Source organism: Triplophysa dalaica, chromosome 17 (genome assembly GCF_015846415.1).
Source record: "Triplophysa dalaica isolate WHDGS20190420 chromosome 17, ASM1584641v1, whole genome shotgun sequence".
NCBI lineage: Eukaryota > Metazoa > Chordata > Actinopteri > Cypriniformes > Nemacheilidae > Triplophysa > Triplophysa dalaica.
The window spans coordinates 5,167,896-5,189,018 of NC_079558.1; the positions used below are offsets into that span (position 1 = coordinate 5,167,896).

A 21,123-nucleotide genomic window follows, 5' to 3' on the forward strand; every position below is an offset into this window, starting at 1 on the left:
TGTTGGTAAAACGGTTTATTATGCCCTGGAGCTGGAAGGAGTTTTCTTCGTGTAACTGAGCAAGTGGGTTCAAAGCTTATCTGGCTAATTGCTGTTAATTTACTGAATAACACTTTAGTCTACAGTTCATTCGTCCCTTTGTTGCTCTGACTCTTTTCTGCTACTACCAAGAGGGAAAAGGTCAACGGTAAATATTGTGTATTATTAGGTTGACCTGTTTATTTAAGCATTACTGTGAAAACATGTTTAAACTTACGCATGAGAGTTTATCCTAAAACATCAAAGCTTTTCTTGGACATTATTATCACATGTTAGCGGTTAGGTGCAAATTCTGCTTCCCCCAGTCTGTACTGTCCTCTGCTTTATTTGGCCCTTATTCTTTTACCCACACAAGGGGCTAGGACCTCTAATTGCTTTATTTTTTGGTATTCATTTGGATTCCAGGTGGAACTGCCGAGGGGATTAAGTCCTGTTTACTGCCTGCAATTCCCAGCGTGAAAGACGCAGATCTGAAGGGGATTTCTCCCTCTCTGCTACTTAATCGAGCCATTCAAGTTTCCCTCTTCCCCATGCGTCTCCAATTTGCCATTATCTTCAAACGAACCTGAGATGCTGTGCGTTTGAAAGCATTAAAGGGATTTCATCATTCATTTGCTTTTTTCACATCTGTGTGAACTGGGAATTAATTTCACATGGAGATGTTTACAAATGCTCACATATCTCTGCAAATACAGTCAGCAAAAGCAATTTCCATAGAATTTATGACTTTACTGTTGGCACGCTTTTAGGATTTGTCTTTTGAAGAACATCGCCAGACCTGACACTTGATTGAGATGATCAGATTTCTCAGTTTGACCAAAGGACGGCCTTTTGAGGGTTTCAGAAATATGTTGGCAAAAGAAAATCCCACTTCTAATGTGCTGTAAAATCTTGAAGGTGACAAAGCAATGACATTATAGCTGGTTCATGATGGGCTTTAAAACTGCAACAACCAGTCATTTTAGAAGAATCAGTCATATAGTTTACAGTTTAGCACTTGCGTTCTGGTGCTACAAACATTAATAGTCTGGTGCTGTTGTACAGAGTAACAGCGCATTGCAAGTTTGATTTCTCAGTAATGCAATGGCTTTGTAAAGAAGTTATGAGTTATTCTGGTGAAAATTTGCCCAGTTAATTCTTATAATCGTTTTCCATCAGCAGAGTTTGTTCCGAAAGCCTCAAAACAAAGCATGAAGGTTATGTGTTAACTTGTTGCTTACTGTATATATTTTTGTCATTTCAATGGATCAGTGGAATAAAACTAGCTCAAAGTTCCCAGCACATATGGAAACTACTTTCTATTCATTCCAAGATGCACCACATTAAATCGGTAAAGAAAGCTTTAAAGGAACAGTTCATCCAAAAATGAAAATTCATCATCTACTCATCCCCAGGTTGTTTCAAACCTGTATAAATTTTGTTAAGGGTTTATAAATCCGATGAACACAGAGAAAGATATTTGGAAGAGTGTGAGCAATTTTCAGTTCTGGGTCATCATCCACTACCATAGTTGGAAAAAATATTACTTTTTTGTTCCGTTTACCACAAAATGAGATATTTTGAAGAATGTACGAAAAGCAAAGAGTTCTGGGGCACCTCTGACTACCATTTCATTTTCCTACTATGGTACACAGCATATATTTTGCTTGTTTTGTTTACTGGAAAACAAGAATAAAAGTAAGAAAGTCATTTTTTGCAGTGTAGTCCAGGATGTCGTGGAACTGAAAATGACTAACATTCTTCCAAATATATATTTTTCAGAACAAAGTAATTTATACAGGTATGACATAACATGTGGGTTCATTTTTGGGTGAACTATTCCTTTAAGAGCGTTCATGGCTTGTATCTAGACAAAATGGGGCTTCTTTGAAGAATCCACTGTTTTGATATTTTTTTTGATATTTGCTATGTAATGTTTATTAAAAAAATTGTTGTAAAACTTAGAAGGTGCAACGCTTTTACTGTTTGTTTCTTTTTTCCATCTGCAGCTGTTTTTTGTCTCTGCTGCTGGTAGCTGCAGTGGTGTGGAAGGTCAAACAGACCTGCTGGGCTTCCAGACGACGAGAGGTATGTCATAAAACAAAATTTTAAATGCACTTTAAGTAATATAGACGGTTTCAGTAGCAACAACATGAACGCATGTTATGTGGCCCGAACTTAACTTCCGGTATACGTCCATAAAGAAGCTTTAACAAGTCCCTTTAGAGTAGATCATTTTATTACAATTAATACAAAATAAATTGTTAGATAATATAGACCAATAAACAAACACTGACCGAAAGTTAAAGGAATAGTTCACCTTCAAAATAAAAATTCTACCATCATTAACACACTCTCAAACCTGTAGGACTTTCTATCCTCTGCTTCTATTGTAACAAATGCCAGTAAATTGGGGGCTGTCAAATATCTTCTTTTGTGTTCTGCCGAAGAAAGAAAGTCATACATGTTTGAAATAACAAGAGGGTGAGTAAATGATGACAGAATTTGAAGGTGAACTATTCCTTTAACTTAAGGCTAGGCGCGAGCATATAAGAAAACTGTCTATACTGTATATGTGTACATGTATGTAGTGATAACCCAAATATCATCCTCATTTATCACTGGATGATGTCTTAAACTACATGCTAGGATTACAAAGTTCTTCTGTTTTGTAGTTTTTTTCTTTCCCTAGCATTTGATAAGGTGATGTTGAGATCTGTGCATATGTGTGTATTTAGAGAATGAATGCATCTATATACTGTATATATTTAAAGTCTTGGCAGCCACGTGCAGAGTTTTGCTTCATAGAATCCATTGCTTACAAACATGTCCATCTTGCTAATTAGAGGCCCTTATGAGCCAATTAGCTCTGACAACAATTGCCATTTAAAGCAGGCTGAGCGCTAAGTGCAGCAGATGTCTGCGCATCTAAGATGGAGCTGCCATCCTTCCTCTCTCTGCTGCTTGACTTTATTTAGTTGTGACAGATTCAGGATTTAACCTTAAGTGCATTGAAAATATTCATCTGAATACGCTCCTTACACTGGCCAACGTAAATTCGCTAATAATATTTTGAACGTCTGTAATCTGTGTATTCCATTTTAGTGGATGGACTTGACATTGACGATCAGAGAGGTTGATCACTTGCTCCGGTCCTAATTGACATATGGAAATAAATAAGAGTTATGACTGCTGTGATCAAAAGCTATATTCATCTAAAGAATTAAATTCAATAACGGGTAATACGGGCAGATGGGCCTCCACTATTAGCATTCGGCTCACTGCTGAGCTCCACTCCACAGGTTCAAATGATCTGTTTGTTTCTGCCCTCAAGTACCCTCAAAAAAGCTTTTATCTTTTAATTTGAAATGATTGAAAAGTTTGAGGATGCACTCGGAAAGAATAATTGCCTCTGAAGATTTATTTTCTTCTCTTTCTGTCTTGATAAAGTCTTGATCAAGAAAGGCGCATGGTTTTTGCCTGGGAAGCTGGAGGTGCGGACAGAAATGAAACTAACAGGGACTTCTCAGGGTTTTTCTTATTGCTTTCAGAGACGTGAATCTAGTGGTTATTTATTGCCGTTTGAAGGGCATCTAGCTTTTTTCCTAGAGTCGTAACTGAAGAAGGTGCGTTGTTCTGCAGACCTCTCCTTTGCTTGTTTTTTGTCCCGGCTGACTTTTTGAAAGACACGAGCTGAAAGCAGAAGACATGTTTAGACTTCAATTATGCAAATATTCTCCACTACACTGATTTTGGCTGTGAGATCAAACATGAGAATATCTGAAAAGCAACAGTGCTCAACACAAATCACAGCGCTTGCCTTTGATTTCCTTCAGTGCGACGTTCCTTCAAACATTTTAGAGAATGTCTTATTGTCCTCATCTGCTCGGGTATCTGCATTTCCGTGTTCTTGGTTTAGCTCGGCTCTAAATCTGTCTCTTTTGATTAAAGACACTTTTTTAAGATTTGAAATAAAAATGTATCGCTTAAAAGTGAATATGAACTCATCTTTGCAGTATTTGATGTCTGAAAAAATTCAGAGCATCTTTTTTATTATTTTGACCTGTTTCTCCTGGTTTCATTTTATGCAAATAAATGCAAATAGAAACAATTTATTTAATTCAAATTTGGGAGGAATATTGTTAGTAGTTCACAGAACTACTAACAAAAATTATAATTTTATTGTATGTACTTAAATTATATGTGTTAAATTGTTAATGGAACAGTTAATCTCAAAATCAAAATTGTGTTTTTTTTACCCACATGATGTTCAAGACCTCCCGGCATCTTCGGAACACAAATAAACATATTTAAAGTGACATCCGAGTGATTTCCAAGCCTCATCATAGACATCTTGGTTATAGTTGTTGTCAAGGTCCAGAAAACTACTAAAGAAATGTTAAATATGTCCATCCGCACATAGTGGCTCAATAGAATGTCTTTGAAGCAACGAGAATTGTGCGAAAAACTAACAAAAAAAACTGACTTTGATTTATATATTCTCCTCTGTTTTTTGACTGTCTATGATGCGCTTTCACGAGAGCACTTCGACGCATTCGCATTCAGTTGGGAAAAAAAGTTTTGCCAATCTTGATATTGACTTTAAATACTGTTACCTTTTAATGGTAACACTATGGAAACAGTTCTGCTTAATGGACAAAGACATAGTACAGAAAAGACTTTGTTCAAAGGAACAAAATGGAAACAAAGCAAAAGATGGGTCTGTGGTTCTTTTCCATTTAAATCGGCACAGTGATAAAGGCATGTTGTTGGGTGTGTTTGGTGCAGATGTGGAGCGATTATTCGGAGCAGGTGCATTAGATGACTGGCATCTGATGCAGGAGGGCTTGATAATGGAGTTTCATATTGTGTTGGAACATTACATGAGAAAAGTCATTGTGTTGCGGACATGTGTGTAGGTGGTTATCTTCCAACCAGCGTGCGGAAATCCAGAATTGTCCCACAACATTTTTCATTCCGGGTGTAGCAGTCATAGCTCTCCGCCGGAGATTATCGCTATGCTGCGCAGTACAATACTGTAGATCAATCTTCAGAAAACAAGGCATCTGTTGTCTTGGATGAAATATTTATCATGTCTTTTTGGAGAATGACATCTCAACCGACTGGTTTCTTATAGCTGGAAATTAAACAGCGGGAAAGAAGTTCGATTAAATGGTTTCATCTCTTCTCTCCAGTGAGCAACACGACCGGGTCTGGCTGTGAGGATCGCCCTTGTACGCCCTTATGTTTTATGATTTGTCTTTTTGAGGAAACCGCTGTCCCGTCGATTGGACCGGTGACTGGAAACTTGCAGTGAAACGAAAAATTAAACGACCAAGACGGAACAGACGTGATTAAAAATAATGACACCCGTCGACCTGAGTTATTCAATTTCGTCTAACATGCAGTCTCATCCAATTCAGTTCAGAGTGCCTGACGGGACCAAATTTACTCATTATATGGTTACATGCTTCTGCTGTGTTCTATCTAATTATCATTTATAGACGATAGGATATTTTAATCAACTTGGACAAATTAGTCAATGGGTTGTGACTGTCTTACCCAACCTGGTTAAGCAAAGCTGCATTGATAACATGAAGACTAGATGACTTTAGGCCATTAATGGACAGATTTTAGTGATCTTATCATCTTATCACAGCTGTTAGTCTATCAGTTAAATTCTTTTCATTTTAAAGAATCTATAGACTACCATTCACAAGTTTATGGTAACATTTGGTGAAATTACAGAACAAAATTTTAAAGGATGATTTGGACCAAATAATGATGAAATATCAGCCAATATGACTACTACTAGGTACTAGATTGGATTTTTTTTTGCATTTTTTTTTGCAAGAATTTTTTCTGTTTGTTACATAATTTAATACTATTCAAAATGTGGGGTAAAATGAGTGATCTTAAACTTTTTTAATTTTGTTCTGCACAGGTGCTAAAGTGGCCCATTTCTCTATTTTGGGTAATGGTGGCTAATTTATGAACTTTTTTTGAGTGTTTTATTGGAAAACCATTTAGCCAATAATTTTGACCAGTAAGTAAGTCATATTAAAAAGACCTTGACTGCATGTTTTTTTTATCTCCTTTTTGGTTTCCAGCAGTGTTGCATTTGGGCACAGTTTTAAAGGAATAGAAACCTGGGGCTTGTAATGACTGTTGGTATCTTCATCTATATTTGTCGTGTATATAGACAAGATAAATTTATAGTTTCTGTTATATATTACATTCCTGCTCTGCTGAGTACCTGCTTTGTTTTTTCTGGGAGTATCTATTATTATGATAAATGGTGACGTTGTGATAAAACTTTTTATCTCTGCGATAGAGATATGTGTTATGAAGTAGGTTTTTCTTTCAAGGGCATCAGCGAACTTCAGGACGCCACCGGTTTAATCTTTTTTAATATTACGTCTCAATAATAAAACCAGTCTGGCTGGCCTACAGCCCATGACATGGGTGTAAGTGTGTGTAACCAAGGAAAGGAGCTATTCATCTGCTGTACGGCGGTCGTGCTCTTTGTCTTGTGTTTGCTTCATTTGCTTAATGATTGTTCGGTTGGTTGTAGATATTAAGCACCTCAATAGTGTAACAATTGGCTTTGAACCACTGACATTTGTATATGCTGGACGCCCTTCGCTATGGTCTAATGAGTTTTCAGTACTTGCCGTAATTAATGGGTTGAGATCCTATAAGACACAAATTGATCAAGAGGGATTGGAGAGAGAGAAGACACATTGTGAAGTCTCAGGGAGAGAGAGAGCTCTGTAACAGTACGGATGCATCCAGCCTTGCAGAAAAGTGCTTCTGAACAGTCTGCAAAACATATTTCCCGTAATGTTTTGCCCATTATAAGAATTATAAAATTATATTTTTTAAGCATTTGTGACTGGGAACACAAGAGGACTTGATTTTCAAATAAAAGCTTTGTACATAAAGTTTTGTTGTTAAATTAAATTTGTTTAGTAATGTAATACTGTTGCATTTACTGTAGGGGAAGGAACAAGACATTTCCTGCCTGACTTGCAGTGCAAGCGACTGTAATTATTTTGATTACATTTGCTATTTATTCATTTGTGCATTCGAGTGTCAAAAATTTAGTCGTGTCAGTGATTTAAATTAGTTTATATCATTATAAGTGTGCCAAGTATGTTTTCAGTTTTTTATAATATGCACGGCCATCGGTTATTGTAAACTTTTAAAAATGTCAATGGATTCATCATTTTAAACTTTAATGATATTCAGACTCAGGCTTTTTCCTCCGCATGCTTGTTTTGTGATGAACTACTGTTCAACATCAGCATGTAATTAAATGGCCCCGCACTACAAATTTTCAAAATCTTTTTGAGCCAATCAGAGTAACATGTCCTTTGAGAATGAACAGTTCCACGGGAGGTCTTTGTGGATTAACCAATTGAGTCCGTTTCATAATCCATGTTGTGAAGAGCTAATCGGGTCATCATCATACAATGTTACTTAAAGGGATACTTCACCCAAAGAAGAAATCATTTTTCATTTACTCACCTTCGAGTTGTTCCAAATCTGTATAAGTTTCTTTGTTCTGATGAAGACGGAGAAAGATGTTTGGTAGTCAATGGGGGGCAAAATCTGTTTGGGTATAAGCATTCTTCCAAATATCTTTCTCTGGGTTCATCAAAACAAAGAAATGTATACAGATTTGGAACAACTCAAAGGTGAGTAAGTGATGACAGAATTTTCATTTTTGGGTGAAATATCCCTTCATGTCAGATTGTTTCAAACGATTTCCTTAAATGTACTCTTTAAACAAATGTACTGAGAGCACACCTTGAAACCTGCCAAACGTATGAAGATTTCAGATCAACCATGCTTTGATTTCTTGCCATCTTGTTTTTACAAGGTCCTTTCGTTTGCGGAGTAAAGAGTTTTCTTTTCGTGTCATTCTGGGTGAATTTTCCAGCACACTTCAACACGTCATTTAGGATTTATTTGCTGGTTTGTGAATCATTGTTTCATTTACATAATTGTTGTGTTGTGTTGTGTTGGTAGGTTTTTGAAATCTTAACAAGTTTTCCTGAAAAATAAAAAACAGGAATTTATCAATGACCGTTTGTAAATATTGGGTTATTGCTATGAAGTAAATGATTTCAAAAATAAGTGATGATTTAAAAAAAAGTTGATTATTAAATGTACAATACACAAGAGTTATATTATTGAAGTGAGTGGTTCTAGATTGTGTCTAGTCAACATTTGTGTGTGTAAGATTAGCTTGGTTCTTATATGTGGATGGTCTTTCGCTCATATCTGCCATGTTTTATGTGGGTTACGTATACAGGTTAGTCATTGTGAGAATGAGAAAGCTGTTCAATTAAAGTTGACTATTTCCGGCAAAAAGGCGACATTTTGTTTTGTTGGAAGTTTTAGCCTTTGCTTAATGTTTAACAGCGAAGTTCTAATGCCATAAAGGAAGGTTTTGTGGGGTTTAACATGAAGCCTACAGTAAAAATCAATAGACAATCAATCTCAATTTCACATCAGTGAAGTTTTCGCAGTACTAGCCCTGGGCGAGGTTTTAAGAGCATTTCAAAGCATAATAACACAAATTTGACCTTAACTCTTGTTTGAACCCCTATGTGTTTGTGTGTTGTTCGTGTCCGGCTTGTTTATGCGACCGAGTAGACCGCAATGGCATTACGAAGTTTAACAGCACTACTCCAAAGGTTAGCACATTTCGCACAAACTTGTTGATTGAAATTCAGTCACACCCTCTCGGCTTTGGCTTTGTCTAACGCATAAACCGAACGCTTTCCATAGTTGAAAAGGGCAGCTGCATCCTCAAGTGTGCGGGGACATGTATGCGACAATTCCTCTGCGGATATCTCTGTGATGGACCGGCATTGTCTGGCATAATTGTTATGGAGATGCCACAGATCGAGTAAAGGCAGTGGGGCTGATGAGTAATAGCAGGTGATGGAGAGAGAGATGGATAAATTGCAGATGGCGCTTTTTGGCTGTCAACAAGCCAGGCTGTTTTCAGAGAGAAGATCTATTAGTGCAAATGAGTGCATGCCACTACTATCTACTGATTTTGCTACGTCTCTGTCGCGCTTTTTTATTTGACTGTTTATTTCTTTGTTTTTCTTTATTTAGCGCTTTCTCACACATATGCTGGAGGAAGCGGATGAATGAAAGCCTGAAATCAATCGCAGAGTCTGAAATAAGATCCTTTCCGGACTAGTAAATGTTTCTGGATTTAAACCCTCAAAAAAGGCCGGTTTGGTGCAAATGTCATCTGTCCTCCTCACTCATATATGTCTTGTACGTCACACACACGTTTTGTACGCAGTTTGTTGTCACTGTCTTTTCATAAATGATCAAATCACATTTTAAGGAGAAGCATTGCTCCGAGGAGCGCGCGCGGCTTTGATAATTTCATAATGAATGTGGTGGCGCGGGATCAGCCATAACAGTCCTCCAGTGGTGATTAATAGAAAAGATAATGAATGATTAATTACCGTGGTGCCATCAGGGCCCATTTGAGTGGAGTCATTGAGGAAACCTCTTTGTGGAGATGCCCCCGCAGACGACAGCGCCGCCGGCGTGATACGTGCAACGCCAAGGACGTCGCCACCTTCCTGCGTTTCATGTTTATCATGGACACAGGGAAAAGTTCACACCCTGATTTCTGAGGTTAGAATGACTTTCAGAGACCGAGAGAGAAAATGTTTAGTTGACAGGGTGACACCGGCACAGTTATCATTCATTTGAGGGGGTGCAGCCTAATATACAGCAAATGCCTTGCTATGAAATTAAAATTGTAAGACAATGAAAATGATATTTATGTACGTAATATTTATAACACCAAAGCTCTGTGTGCATGAACTAACAACTTCTATGTTATTTGTTGGGGCTGTCCTTGTTTAAAACTGGGAGCCAGGATATCAGTGAGGACTTGAAGATGATGCAGAATTGCTGTGAAACCATGCGAGTGACAGTACCTCAGCAGTTGCGAAACAATTAGAGTTTAATGCTCCGCATTTCACTTCGTCACAAAACCAATAACAATCAGCCTCGTCCTTGGTACCCAAATCAGCCTGCATTTAGATATCGATCGACCGCTGGTGAGGAACACAGTTTTTTTTTCTATTGATTATCTAGAGATGATGGAAACGTGACCTGCGACTCCATCTCGTGAGTCAACCTTATTTGGAATGTTCTCCAAATACTAATGTCTTTCAAAGTTTGTCCTGCAGCTAATGCTTTTTCGCTCATTCTTGCAATCTTTCTTGTCATATGTTGTCTGTTAGAGTTGAAAAAGAAATACGACGAGACATCTAAGTGCTGTTTGGAGACCCTGTCAGAATGCTCAATGGTGGTTTTAATGAACAATGTGTTTATTGCTCCTCCAGGAGTTTACTAAGATGGAGGCAACTACATCACTGGATTAGAAGTCTTATTGAGTTGCGTATATTGGGTTTTATTGATCTTTTGTGTTACACGCACCCACAAACACTCGCCGATACTCGCTCATTTACTCACGGACATCCACACATTATGATGTCAGATGAGGAGTTGGTATTGGTAAATAAATTGATGTGGCCTGATATTATTCGAGCATCTGTACTCAAAAAGTGTGCGCGTGATAGATAAACCGGGTCCATCAGAGAGACAAAATGAACCGTGCTATTAATTATGGATGGAGTTTTATATGAAGGTTGCGAGTCGTTCTGGGGGAGCAAACCAGTCGGTGGAATGGAGAAATTACAGGCAATGCATCATTAATTAAACTCCAGCACTGGAATACTGATGACCGCACAATCAATGGCGAAATAATTGCTTGTCATGCATGTTGTGGCAAGAGAAATTTCCCTCCAATCTTCGCAGACATTTGATTAGCCAGGTCCTCCAAACTTTTTTTATATGGAACAAATGAATTATTCAACCACCTGTTTCTGTCTGCGCTGGAAAACAGCCAGAGCGGCATCCTTGCCTCTCTCTCTCTCTCTGCTTCACTTTGTTTTGTCTCTTCCGTTGCCTCTCATCTCTCCCCATCCTCTCCATATTATTTCACCCCCAGCTTTCCTTGATCTCAAACGCATCAACATCTCTGTAAAGTGTTTCACCTGTGTGAATCCCACCAGGAGCAGGATGCTTTTGATTCTGCTTTCATTGAACACGTCAGTCCAGGAACTGAAGCGTTTCACTTATACTGTCAGACTGAACACTTCAACCACTTTTCTACATCTGAAATTTTGTCAAAGGAAGTCACCTGAACCTTTTAGAAAGTTGTCTGAACACACTTACAGCATTGACGTATATTTATGTTGCCTCTCTTTCTGTCCACTACAGCAACTGATGAGGGAGAGGCAGCAGATGGCCAGTCGCCCTTTCGCCTCGGTCGCGGTGACTCTGGATGTGGGCGGCGAGCAAGCGGAACTGCTTCAGGGTGGGATCGAGGTGAGTGTGACCGGTAAACTCAGTTCTCACCCATGCCATGTAGGGTCACTACCTCTTGCTTTAAAAATACAGAACTTTCCTGAGAAATTTAATTTAATGGTATGTTTGAATTTATAGTAAACGTCTGTGTAATACATGTCAGAGTTGGGTTAGGTGTGTGTTTGTTCTTCTTGCTTTAAATTATTGAAATATAGTGTTATGGTGTATTGATTATCAAGTTTGTGTTACTGAGATGGATGGATAGATATGTTGAGATTGATATATAGATGGCTGGATGGATAGATATACATGTAAATGGATAGAGAAGAATGGATAAATTGATTTATTGATAGAGGAAAGGATGGATGGATGGATGGATAAATTGATAAATGGATAGATTGAGGGAAAGTTGAATAGATGGAGGTTGAATGGTTAGATTAGATGGATGAAAAGATGGATAAATTGATTAATGGATGGATGAATAAATTGATGAATAGATATAATGATGGATGGATGGAGGTTGAATGGATGGATAGAAGAATTGATGGAGGATGTATAGATGGAGGGACAGTTGGATCGATTGAAGAATAGATGGAGGTTGAATGGATGGATGGATGGATACATGGATACATGGATAGATAGATAAATTGATTAATGGATGGATGGGTAAATAGATAAAGGGATGGATGAATTGATAAAAAAATTCAATTATGGATGGATGGATAGAGGGATGGATAAAGGGATAGTTGAATGTAAAGAGAGAGAAAGAGAGAGAGAGAGAGACCGAAAGAGAGTATTAAAGAGAGAGAGAGAACGAAAGAGAAAGAGCGAACAGGAGTGGGAGAGAGCGAGAGAAGGAAAGCGAGTGAGAGAGAACGAAAGCGAGTGAGAGAGAGAGACAACACAACAAAGAGAGAGAGAGAGAGAGACAGACAGAGAGAGAGAGAGAGAGAGAGAGAGAGAGACAGAGAGAGAGAGACAGAGAGAGAGAGACAGAGAGAGAGAGACAGAGAGAGAGAGACAGAGAGAGAGAGACAGAGAGAGAGAGAGAGACAGACAGAGAGAGAGGGAACGAAAGGTTGAATGATTAGATAGATGGATAGATTGAGGGACAGTTGGATGGATGAAAAGATGGATAGACGGATAAATTGATTAATGGATGGATGAATAAATTGATAAATAGAAGATGGATAGATGGATTTATGGTTGAAAGGATGGATAGATGGAGGGACAGTTGGATGAATGGATGGAGGTTGAATGGATGGATATAATAGATGGAGGATGGATGGATGGATATATGGATAGATGGAGGGACAATTGGATAGATGTAAGAATGGATGGAGGTTGAATGGATAGAATGGATGGAGGATGGATATATCGATAGATGGAATGACAGTTGGATAGATGGAAGATTAGATGGAGGTTGAATGGATACATGGATAGATGGATAAATTGATATGGATGGATGGATGGATGGGTAAATAGATAAAGTGATGGATGAATTGATAAATATTTGTAATAATGAATGGATGGATGGATGGATCGATCCATCCATTGATAAAGGGATAGTTGAATGTTAAGAAAGAGAACGAGAGAGACAGCGAGAGAGTACAAAAGAGAGAGAGAAAGAGAGATTTCTAAATTTTTTACATTTAAAATGTGTTCGTATGTTATTGTAAATAACAGTCAGCTTCAGACAGTTTATGATTTGACATCTGTAAAATATCAATGTATATAGCTATTACACAACACACACACCTGTGAGAGCAGATCTACCTGCTGCACAGCAGAGACATTCAGAACGCACGTCCAACAGCACTTGATGTGCCTCTCCAGAATGCATTAGTGCCTAGTGGAGAGGTGCTCAGCAAACATTACGGACTGCCAGAGGACACGTTACAAATGAAGAGCAGAAAACAACACACTTTAGCTGAACACCGTTAAACACGGACCTTTTTAAACAAGTCTCAGCCTCGCTCTCAACAGCGCGTGCCTTATGAGAAAAGCCACTCAAGTCCTGTGAAATTGCACCCACAAGCCAACTGTTCAGAATAAGTTTTCGTTAACCGAGGCCGTTTAAAGTCAACATTTTAACTTTAGTGCACTTTCTCCATCTTGTTTTTGTGCTGTACGGAAGGAGAGTCTGTTAGCTCTTCAGTCACAAACGTAACCCTGAGAAACACATGGTTCCTCTCTGTTGTTTAATCGCTCTCTATGTAACGTCACTTTCAGAAGGAGATATGTCTTTTGAGGCTGGAGTCCTGCTGTTCTGCCTCAGCCTCTCGAAGGCTCAATTTCCACCAGCGCAAATCTCCCAAACAGCTGCAGCTGGAACACCGGCTCGCCTCGGGAGGCCTGCCGCGAGTCGTCTGTTTCCACTCTTCGCTCGCTCCCTCAAAGCTTTCATTACAATAGCTTTTTAAGCTCGGATTGAAGATATAGAGCTTAGCCCAGGAATATTTAACAAAACGCATGCCGGCCCAAAAATCAATGCTCAGTAGAGCTTCTCAGCGTTTTGTAGATATCTCCTGACTGAGGAAATGTTTCCTCTGTGTATTTCGCAGCTCTTGAGGACGTTTTGGTGTGAAGTCCTTAAGCAAACCAGTCTAGCTGATGTTTTCTTTAGTTCGGGAGCATATGTGCCCCCTCGCGTCATTGTTTCCCAAGGATTCATCATATGCTGAGTGATCAACACTGACACTTGGAGTCTGTTGAGGCAGAGCCAGATGTTGGGCCCACTTCGTTGGGATCTGGCAGCAGCTGAAGGTGAAAGGAGGGAAATGAGAGCAATTCTGTTCTATAAAGGTTAATGACACGGCATCTGGTGCCGTTGGTTTGTTAAGCATAACCTGCTAATATAAAAAGAGGACAATCCAGACGGTTCGCAGCACTAATATGTGCCTGTATCTCTGCTTATGTCTGTCTGTAGTTATCATAGATCGTAGGTTTTCTGTCATTGGCAAATAAATGAAGATATCTTCTGTGTAATGTTTATTCAGGGGGGACTCCACCCCTAAAAAAAAAAAAAAAGTCCCGCTCACCTTTGACTTGTTGACCGTGGCTTAAGCTACGTTCAGACCGCCAGTGACTGTGTCGCTTGTCTCTTGCTGCGAGGTTTTTCATAGGTGTTCCTTGATTTGGTTGTCCATGAAACATTTATAAACAAACCCTGCAGATATTGATGACGTGAGCTCCGCTGCTGTACTCCTATTGGAAGTCGCTCATCATTTGCATAAAGTTGAGCAAATTTCAACTTTGCTGAGTCGCTAGACACGCCCACTTACTGTGGCAAACGGTCACTGGCGATAGATGTCGCTGAGCTACCTGTCCCCTCACTTTGTCGTGGAGTGTCGCTGGTGGTCTGAACGGGGTTTTTGAGTGATAGTTCACCAAAATAGAAATAGTGTCAATATTTACTCATCATCTTGTCATGTCAAACCTTTTTGTCTTTATTTCTTCCTCACAACACAAAAGAAGATATTTTGAAGAATATTGGTAGCCGAACAAAGGTTATTTTAGTTTACTCGAACGGAGACTTTTTCAAAGTTTTAATTTATTGAAATATGAAATCAAATGTATATATGATATCAAAACTTAACTAAAGAAAAATTTTAACGTTGCCTCAAAATAAATTGAAATAAATTAATATAGCAATATAAAAAATAAATAATAATAATAAAAAGCATATACAAAAATTGCTAAAACTTTAACCAAAAGTAACAAAGCTAATTAAAAAAGTAATAAAACTAATTTAAGCTAAAATCAAAACTGTGATAACTCTGAACCGAACACCGGCAGTACCTTTTCCTGTAGCTCAGTGTTAAGAGCATTGCGTTAACAACGCAAGGTTGTGGGTTCGATCCCAGGGGATTGCAAATACCTATGTATAAATGTATAGGATAAAGCAATGCAAGTCGCTTTGGATAAAAGCGTCTGCCAAATGACTAAATGTAATTGTACCCATTCACTTATATTGTATGGACACAAAACGCATTCAAGTCAATGGGTACCGCCGTTGTTCGGTTACCAACATTCTTTAAAATATAATCTTTTGTGTTCTGCAGAAGAAAACATACAAGTTTGAAATGACAAGAGGATGTGTAAATGATGACCCAATACTCATTTTAGGTTGAAAAACAACTTACGCCCATCCCCCGGCCTAAAATTTAATTGTTCAATAGATAAACTTTTTTCTTTAAAGCATTTCATTAGTGAAATCTGCGCTCTGTCATTTCTTCAATGCCTGGCAGGGTCAGCCCCCATCCTTCTCGGGTCACCTAAAGGCACGTTGGCCTGGACCACTCTGTGTCGAGCTCGGCTGGACTGAAAGAAAGAATTGTTGCGCTCTGAGGTCAGCAGGAGTGCGTTATGGAGCCAAAGCTAGGCCGGCCCATTTAGAATCGCGCAGATGACACAGATGCTGCTCCGCCACCGCAGCCAGCACGCAACATATGGGCCCGTTAACAGTGGCAGAGTATGATGGATGGAGGCTGTCACCAGGAAACAAAGAGAGGGCCTTTTATATTATACTGTGTATACCGGTCTTCTGTTTGAGAGTGCTCGATGGCAAGCTCTTATCTACCGACCCGCTCTCGTACCTGTTTTCTGCTTTTGCTTCTATTAGCCATGCAAATGAGATGCTCTGCAGGCCGTTAAGAGCTGGAGAAACATGTTGATGAAGAGGATTGTCCTGTTGCTTTATGGCTTTGTTTGTGTTTCCATTCCCCTCCTAATGCTCACCGCAGCAGTAGCTTATCGGTCTCATCTTCAACCACGGACCGTTACAGCGATACATATTTTTAAATGCGAGATGCAAAGAGGAAATGAGACCGGGGTGAAATAAAGAATATGTGATAATAACAGAAAGTGGAAGGGATAGGATGAGGTTATAAAAATGTTCAGCGGTGCCAGATATTTACATTAGCGAGGATTTTTGAAAGAAGCAAATGAAAGATTAGATGATGTAAGGGTAAATCAAGTTAACAGAAAGCATACGACACGCTGGCGCTAGATGAAGACGTGGTCCATAAAGCAGTCTCTCAACAGCCCGTTTGTCTCTGTGTCTGATTGGAATACGGCTCATTGGCGCTGAGCTGTTTTCATCAGGTTAGTCAATGCAGGATTGTGGGAAGATGTTGGCCCTCAATTAGTTGTAAATCACCTGGGTTATACGGCAGACATCTGTTAACTGCTATAAGCGTTCTAGTTTAGATTAGACAAGTCAATGTCAATCCATGAGACTTTTGTGAACACACTATTGGTCTGGATTGATACTTGATTGTCATGTTAAAAGGAGAGCGACTTGGTTATGTTTACCTATGAAGTTTATTTATGGCCAGGTCTATTAAGTAGGGATGTAACGATTCACCGTGAGCCGGTTGAAAATCTATCATAATATGTGATGATTTAAACTGGTTGACAATGTTATTTGAGTCGCGGTACATGTTATGAACAGCATGGGCCGCTGTGTTTACTGCTTAACATGGAAAACATGGATACGCTGATATTTCTGAAATGTAAAAAAATCCAAGAAATATTAAAGAGACTTTTGTATTATTGTTTTTTATTTGATTTGAAATTTGTTTTAAAATTAAAAACCAACCCACTAAACGGCAGGTGTAAAAGGTTCATTTTTAAAATGTGTTCGCTCGTTTTTCTGGTTTGATGCGCCGCATTAAAAACTGGCCGACCAATGAGATAAGCGCTTTTGTTCACGTGCCTGAAGCTGCTGAAGTAACAGTAAAACACGACGTGGTGGCGCTCAAGCACAAAACGGTCTTGCCGAGCACACATTGACTAAGAGCAAGCAAGATAAATTCTTCTTCTTTGTGACAAGCGAGGGTCAGATGCATAAGGTTGCGCAGCAACACCTTGTCTAACGGGGTTTTTTATTTTTAATTAAGCGCAAACGATGTCAGAGAGAATTTGCATCTTTACTTGACATTGCCAGGGGTGGAATGATCGGTAGGACATACAGTCAAAGTCCAGAATGGCTGTCCAACCGACGGCCTATGGGTGTGACCAGGGGCAGTCTGGCAATCTGGAGTACCGAAACTTTCCAGGTGGGCCGCTAATGTATAGGGGCTGGAATGGCCGTTTGGGCCGGACAGACAGACGTATTATTAACGCGAATGCCCGCAACACGAAGGCATTACCGAGTCAGACACATATGCATGTAACGCAATGACACAATACATACAACAACCGCCACCTCCCCCGACGACAGAAATGGTGGAGGGCCTAACAATCCAGGGCCGCCTGTGAATATCGCTTGGGTATGAACGTCAAAAAACGGTGGCGATAAGTGCGTGCGATTATCGTCCCGGTGTGTACAAGTCTTTACGGTGACCAAACAGCTTTCATAGTATTGGCTAAACCATTGCTCTAAGGTATTGTTTTCAAAGCTGTTACTAGGCAGTTGCTATGGTGTTTTAAGTGGCTATTAGGGTGTTAATGCCATTTGTCATGTCCATATACCCATTTTGCCTCTGCAAGCACCATTAATAACTTGTTTTGATATTGTTTATACAACATGAAATGCTCACTCTAAGGTTACCTACCCCAAAGCATCTTTCAGTATGTGTGTTGTAACGGAATCCACTGTAATCTTATTTCACAAACAAACATTAGCTTAGCTTGCTCGCGGCGCTCTTAACTTTATCGTTATTCATTAGCTGTGTCATGGCAATACTCTCTAAATGGCCTGCAATTGGATTACTCTGATCTGTATGGAGCGAGGCTAATGTGAATGAGACAAATATCTCCGAATTCGAAACCATTGGGGAGGAGAGTAAATGCATGAAAATGGACTTGTCTGATGGTTCCAAGTTGTTGGCTGGAATGAAGGCCTTGTTAGAGGGTTTATATGTTGAATACATGGTCCCTCAAACCAATAACAGAGTAAAGAGAACCTTTTAAAGGGCATCGTGTGACAAATTTTATAGGATGGATGTGTTATAAGGGGGTCTGTGGGGAGCGTTCTTCCTATAATCCGGAAAGTGGGTTAGTTTGAAACCTAAGTGGCTGTGAACCTACTGGCGCGATACTTCGAATCACACACTTTAGTTAAATACAGTTTATAAATATTGAATAAAATGTCATGGTTGTTTTTTCTTCTCTTTTATAAAGTTAGACAAAGCCTTTCTGTGGAAAGATTGTGGAACTATAGTGGAAGTCCCACCTCTGCAGGCATGTCATTGGCTGTGATTAGAATGAAATCATTGGTGATGGGCAAATGGCAACAGTGATTGGCCCATGACTTAAACCTAATCATACTTTTGACGTATGTTCTTTTCATAGCATTTAAGTAAAAGTTCACACACAAATTCTGTCATCATTTACTCAACCTCTTGTCATTTTGAACCTATATGACTTTCTTTATTTTTGATTGAAACACAAGTTGAGGAAGTTGGTAACTGAACAGCACTGGCCCTCGTTCACTTCACTCATATGCACACAAATCCAATGCAAGTGAGTGGGGGCCAGTTAACAACATTCTTCAAAATATCTTCTTTTGTGTTCTGCAGAAGAAAGTCAGTCATACAGGTTTGAAAATGACAAGAGGGTAAGCAAATGATGACATCATTTATTTTTCATTAACAACTTTGGTCTAATGTTAATTTCGTTATCGAAAATGTCGTCGACGAATATTTGTAGACATTCATTTTCCTAGGACGAAGACGAGATGATGACAAGATGAAAAGTAAGGCCATTAAACGACAACGAAGACTATATCGGAATGCAATATCGTTGACGAAAAATAATGAGACTAAAATGTAGTTATAAAAGAAAAACGTACCCAAAAGCTCTTTTAAGTCATTGTGGAGCGTTCATGTTTGCGGTCGCAAGATAACAGGAGTTCAGATCCCTCAACAGGGATGAAATGTTAAAAAAGTATACGTTTTCTGCCAGTGGGTGACTTATTTATGCTATCTGGCAACCATACACTAATGCTCACACTGTGGAAGCGACGTTGAGGATCTTAAGTTAATAAACAAGAGTATTGCGATCTTCGGCCGGTTTGTGTTCTCTCATGAGCAGCTCGAGCCACGTGATCTCCACTACATTGTTTGTTTGCGATTGTGGCTGCTAAATGAAGACATCCAACCTCACAAAAATATCTGAGGCCGTACGCTAGTAATTTGCAGGAGAACTCGAGGGAGTGGTTGGATGTCTATGAATCCTGTGCACTTGTCTGTTGAAGTACTTTCTTAGATGAAACTAGATATGCAGATGATTTGACATTCTATTGGTTGGTGCTTCTTCGTAAAAGAGATGCTCATAATGAAATATAATCACAGTGATTGTTGTCGTTAGCCAAATTTGGTTTTATAAGTTTTAGCAAAATAGCTATTTATAGTATTTTAACAATTATACAGAGTGACGAAAATGTGAAATAGTTTGACTAAAACAAGACGAAAATGCATTGACATTTATTTGACTAAACTTGACTAAACACAAACAGGACATGGAAGACTAAATAATGTAAAAAGTATATTTGTCTTCGGACTAAAACTAGGACTATAATAAAAAAGCTGACAAAAGTAACACAACTTAGGTCCTGTATATGAGCATACAAGTATATTTTTTATGAAAACCCATGCTTCTATTTAGCGAAAGAAAAGAAATCTGGGACTTCGGGTGAACTATACCTTTAAGTAAAAAGTTCAGTGTTTGTGGAAGTGGTAACCACTTTTCTCTCGGTCTATTATAAGAGGATGTTTGGGTGTGAAAGCGTAATGGATCTGTACATTTTGCATAACTACCCAGCTCAGACAATGCCGCTGGCCAGAAACGGATACATAAGTGTAGGTTTGGGAAAGAAGGTATGTAATTAAATGCAATATTTAGCGTGAATCACTTGATTAGAGGCTTCTGCCAGAAATAATGAGATTACTGTGTCATTTAAGACAGAGATTTGTTTGTGCATGTAGGGGAGATTGAAGTCTTGAGGCGGCTGTCAAACCATCAGCACACAATGTTGCTATCTGTCATTTACTGTATGATAACTAAGGTGCACTAGGGTGTATGTGAGACCAGCCACCCAAAGTCTGGTTAGCAAATCATTTTCAATATAAAAAGAGAAAAGACTGATTATAAGCCGTGTCGAAGATCTCAGTTGGTCTAATGCAAAGCGAAAAAACGATGTCTGCAGGCTACAGACTCATTTTTGGAAAGGAATAGCATTCTACTCGGTGTGAAAGAGAAAGGGAGACAAAAACAGCAATATTCTGCACACGGAGAAACGAGGAGCTTTAAGGGAAGGCAGACGCCCCCTGCCACCCCGTCACTCTGAAACAATGGCTTTGAACTTTTTAAGTGCAGCACAAGTGGCCTCTTTTCCTCTCAAAGAGACAGATATTGCTCTGATAACAGCCTCTGTCCGCTGGGCTTGATGGACATCACTGTCAAGCGCAGGCTTTATTTGACCTTTCACAAGCCCCTCAATGCCTGGACCATCACATAAGAGAGAGCGATGGGCTCCGGCATTCTTTAGTTTTATAACCATATTTCATTTTGATATCCATTAAAGGGCCAGTTCTCAAAAAAATATGTTAAATATGTCTATCCTCAAACACTTTATATGACTCTTTCTTCTGTGGGACACAAAAGAAGATATTTTGAGAAATGTAAATTTTTTGTTCACGCAATGAAAGTTAAGCATTCTTCAAAATATCTTCTGTT

At 39.1% G+C, this 21,123-nt stretch overlaps 1 protein-coding gene across 2 annotated transcripts in view; it reads left to right on the plus strand.

Annotated features, from left to right (window-relative positions):
* The window catches only part of atrnl1b (attractin-like 1b), a 71,863-nt gene that overhangs the window by 42,151 nt on the left and 8,589 nt on the right, over window positions 1-21,123 (plus strand). For both annotated transcript variants that reach the window (XM_056771052.1, XM_056771053.1), the window contains exons 26-27: window positions 2,028-2,106; window positions 11,353-11,460. In XM_056771052.1, the coding sequence (XP_056627030.1) occupies window positions 2,028-2,106; window positions 11,353-11,460 (187 nt within the window). The remainder of the gene's footprint in view (window positions 1-2,027; window positions 2,107-11,352; window positions 11,461-21,123) is intronic.